The sequence below is a fragment of the Hypomesus nipponensis genome, chromosome 6, assembly GCF_054491055.1.
Source record: "Hypomesus nipponensis isolate SF chromosome 6, ASM5449105v1, whole genome shotgun sequence".
NCBI lineage: Eukaryota > Metazoa > Chordata > Actinopteri > Osmeriformes > Osmeridae > Hypomesus > Hypomesus nipponensis.
In genome coordinates this window covers 2,242,536-2,245,947 of record NC_140366.1, presented here as the reverse complement: position 1 = coordinate 2,245,947, position 3,412 = coordinate 2,242,536, and the positions used below count along the sequence as shown (strand labels likewise).

General features: G+C 43.1%; 1 protein-coding gene across 1 annotated transcript; it reads left to right on the top strand.

Moving 5' to 3' along the window:
- LOC146286380 (delayed-rectifier potassium channel regulatory subunit KCNS3-like) lies at positions 1–2,003 on the top strand. The gene has a single exon (XM_084700162.1). The coding sequence runs from the start codon at positions 1–3 to the stop codon at positions 1,504–1,506; it is 1,506 nt and encodes a 501-aa protein (XP_084556288.1). The 3' UTR covers positions 1,507–2,003.
- Positions 2,004–3,412: the final 1,409 nt, after the last annotated feature.

Sequence of the window (3,412 nt, the reverse complement as noted above, 5' to 3'; positions counted from 1 at the left end):
ATGGGGTATGGACAAATCCTCCATCGTTGTGGGAATGAGGAGAACCAGGTCTACCTCAATGTGGGAGGCGTCAGATATGAAGTCAACCAAGAGACAGTACTCCGCTTTCCTCACACACGCCTGGGCCATCTGCTGCGCTGCCAAAATGAAGAAGCCATCCTGGAACTCTGTGATGACTATAGCCCCATGGACAAGGAGTATTACTTTGACAGAAATCCTAGAGTCTTCCTATGTGTTCTCAACTTCTACCACACAGGACGTATCCATATGATGGAGGAGCTGTGTGTCTTCTCATTCACTCAAGAGATTGAGTACTGGGGCATTCAAGAGCTTCACTTGAGTTCTTGCTGTAGCAATTGGTACCAAGAAAGGAAGGGGTACATTGAGGACAGGGACTGGGACATAAGAAGTGATGAGCAACAGGTGCCAAGCTTCGACTCGTCTTTTGAAGAGCTCTCAGCATTGGATAAGGACATGGCCAAGTTCAAGGGTGCCTGGTGTGCAGAGATCAGAAGTTACATGTGGCTGAGGCTAGAGGACCCAGGTTATTCATGCGCTTCAAAGGTAATTGCTGTGGCGTCTCTCAGTGTGGTGCTGACTTCCATTGTAGCCATGTGCGTCCATAGTATGCCTGAGTTCCAGCTGGTGGATGAGAATGACAGACCTGTAGAAGACCCTGTTCTGGCGATCCTCGAGGTTGTCTGCATAGTGTTCTTCTCACTCGAGTTTATCATCAGGCTCATCGTAGCCCCTTCTGCCAAAAAGTTTCTAGGGAGTCCTTTAAACATAATCGACGTTGCCTCCATTCTACCGTTCTACGCCACATTAGCATTGGAGACTGTGGACGAGGAAAACGCAGAGGAAAATGAGGACCTAGAGAACATGGGTAAGGTGGTCCAGGTTCTACGACTGATGAGGGTCTTCAGGATTTTGAAGCTGGCCAGACACTCTGTTGGTCTAAGGGCACTGGGTGCCACAGTCCGCCACAGCTACAATGAGGTGGGACTGCTTCTGCTCTTCCTCTCAGTGGGTATCTCCATCTTCTCTGTGCTTATCTATTCCGCTGAGAAGGAAGAGGAGGGCACCGAACTAGGCACCATCCCCGTCGGCTGGTGGTGGGCCACCATTACCATGACCACTGTAGGCTATGGTGACACCTGCCCTGTAACATTGGTGGGGAAGCTGGTAGCCACTCTTTGTATCATCTGTGGTCTTTTGGTTGTCGCCTTGCCCATCAGCATCATCTTTAACAAGTTCTCCAAATACTACCAGAGGAACAAAGCCATAGATGAGGGCCAATGCCTGAGTAAGCCTGAGAGACAGGACCCAGACCTCCCATATTACAACATAAGAGACCTGTATGCCAACAGCTTCTACCCTTTTATGGGAGGCATCTCCTTTGGGAACAGTGAGAGCAGTGCTGGGGATGAAACAAATGCCTTTAGTCTTCAAGAGATAGAGGAGGTGTGGGGCACTGACACTTGTAAAAATGGGGCAGCAAAATGAGTCTTGTGACTGTTCACATCATCTGTCTTTACTCGTTTAGAAGCTCACCACACTGGGAAGTACAGTATAGTTCTCTTCCATCATTACATCTCTGTCTGTCTTCCTTTCAAAACCTGTTGAAAATGTGTGCCTGTGAAATTTAGTACTCGCCAAAAGACATTCCGAAAGAAGGACATTCTCACATTTTTGCTAAGAGGTTTCTGCTTGTGCTAATGTATCTGGTGCATGTATGGTTTTGAAGTATTTAAGGGTTCTGAGTTAAGGGTGAGATATACAACATTGAAAAACAGAAAATATATATTATTGTACATAAGGGATGTAATGTATTATGTAGTATGGTTCATTACTTTGAGACTGCAGCTAGATGAACAAGCAGCAAACTGCTCCTTAGCTCTGAAATGCAGGCTATAATCATTGTCTTATACAATTATATTGGCATGCTAGCTCCCATGGTTATGCTGTGTGGAAATACTAATCAAATAAACCCTGTTCGATAAGCCAGATGATTTATGTATTGGTTGTGACATAGTCTGAGCCCTTAGTTTCAATAGTTTTATATATACTTCAATAGTATTAATTTATAACTGTGAAGCAAGTCATATTGTACAGAAGGATTTTCCTCTATATGTTGTCTGGAGATAGACATGTACAGTATCAGATCAACTTTTTCTACATGTGTTCCAGCTATGACCAACATCTTAAAAAAAACAAAAAACATATATATATATTTTATATATATATATATATATAAAATTTGTGTAACTATAACAGCAGGAAACCAATAAAGAAGCCAAAACTACAGGGTCAAATAAATGATATTTAGAATCCTAAAACCTGAAAGTCCTCCATTCTGTAGTTTTCTCTGCAATTGAGGCTAATAGTGCTTTGCAGTCATCTCTCATCATCTTTGAATGGAGGAGCTGCTGTCCTTGCTGACAGGAATGTGGGAAAATTGTCCAAAGCTGTTGGTCTACAGACGAGGCTATTACTCTTTGCTTCTTCATTAGCACTGTGACATTTGTATGGATCTCTTAACATAGGGGGTCACCACAATGCATAATCTGCATTTCTGTTTTTGCTGATGTCAGATCAGGCACCCTATACATCGAATCAAAGCAAATATTCGCGGCAAACGCCATTGATTCCCCCTCTGCTTAAATGTTTGTCACTGCATCTGCATTGAAAACAGGAAAGCGGCTTTTAACAACCTTGTCTTGAAGGTGAAGATCACTGAAGGGTATTTCAAGTGCAGCTACAGTACAAATTTAAACATTAGGTTTGTTTCCACGATGTTAGCTACCATGCTTGTGCACAAACCATATCAGCCCTCTTGTGATGAATGGATGTGATGGTGCATTTAATTAACATAATGTGAAGTTTCATTAACTATAGAAAAAGTACTGCCAAAGACACTGCAGTCAGATCAACCGGTTATAAAGGTTCTGAAGGGGGAAATAAAAAATGAAGAGAATTCATGACCACTATTTCCATTTAAATGTTTATTTAAAAGTAATGTCTAACGGTGCAACTCTCCAATGCTGCCCTAGTGGTCTAATGACCATGCAAGTAGGAAAGTGAGAAGACTGCATTAGATGTTTCCCCCCTGTTCCAACACAACTGATTCAAACAAATTGTTATTAGGCTTGATGATAACCCATTTATTTGAATCAGGTATATTGGAGCAGGGAAACATCTGTAATACGTGTAATTGTAATGTTTGTATTTTTCTCTGAGTATCGCTGCCAACAGAGGAAGTGGGTGGACTACGACCTGCCGAGCATCGCACACGCCTGCCAAACCTCCGGCCCCTCCAATGGGTGACCAGCCTTGCTGAGCTGCCTCTTCAGTGGATAATTGATGCCAATTAAGGCCAATTAAGGACTTAAAAGGGGCATGTTGGCAAAGC

Coding starts and splice junctions, on each gene's coding strand:
- LOC146286380 (XM_084700162.1), top strand. CDS start 1: ATGGGGTATGGACAAATCCTCCATCGTTGTGGGAATGAGGAGAACCAG.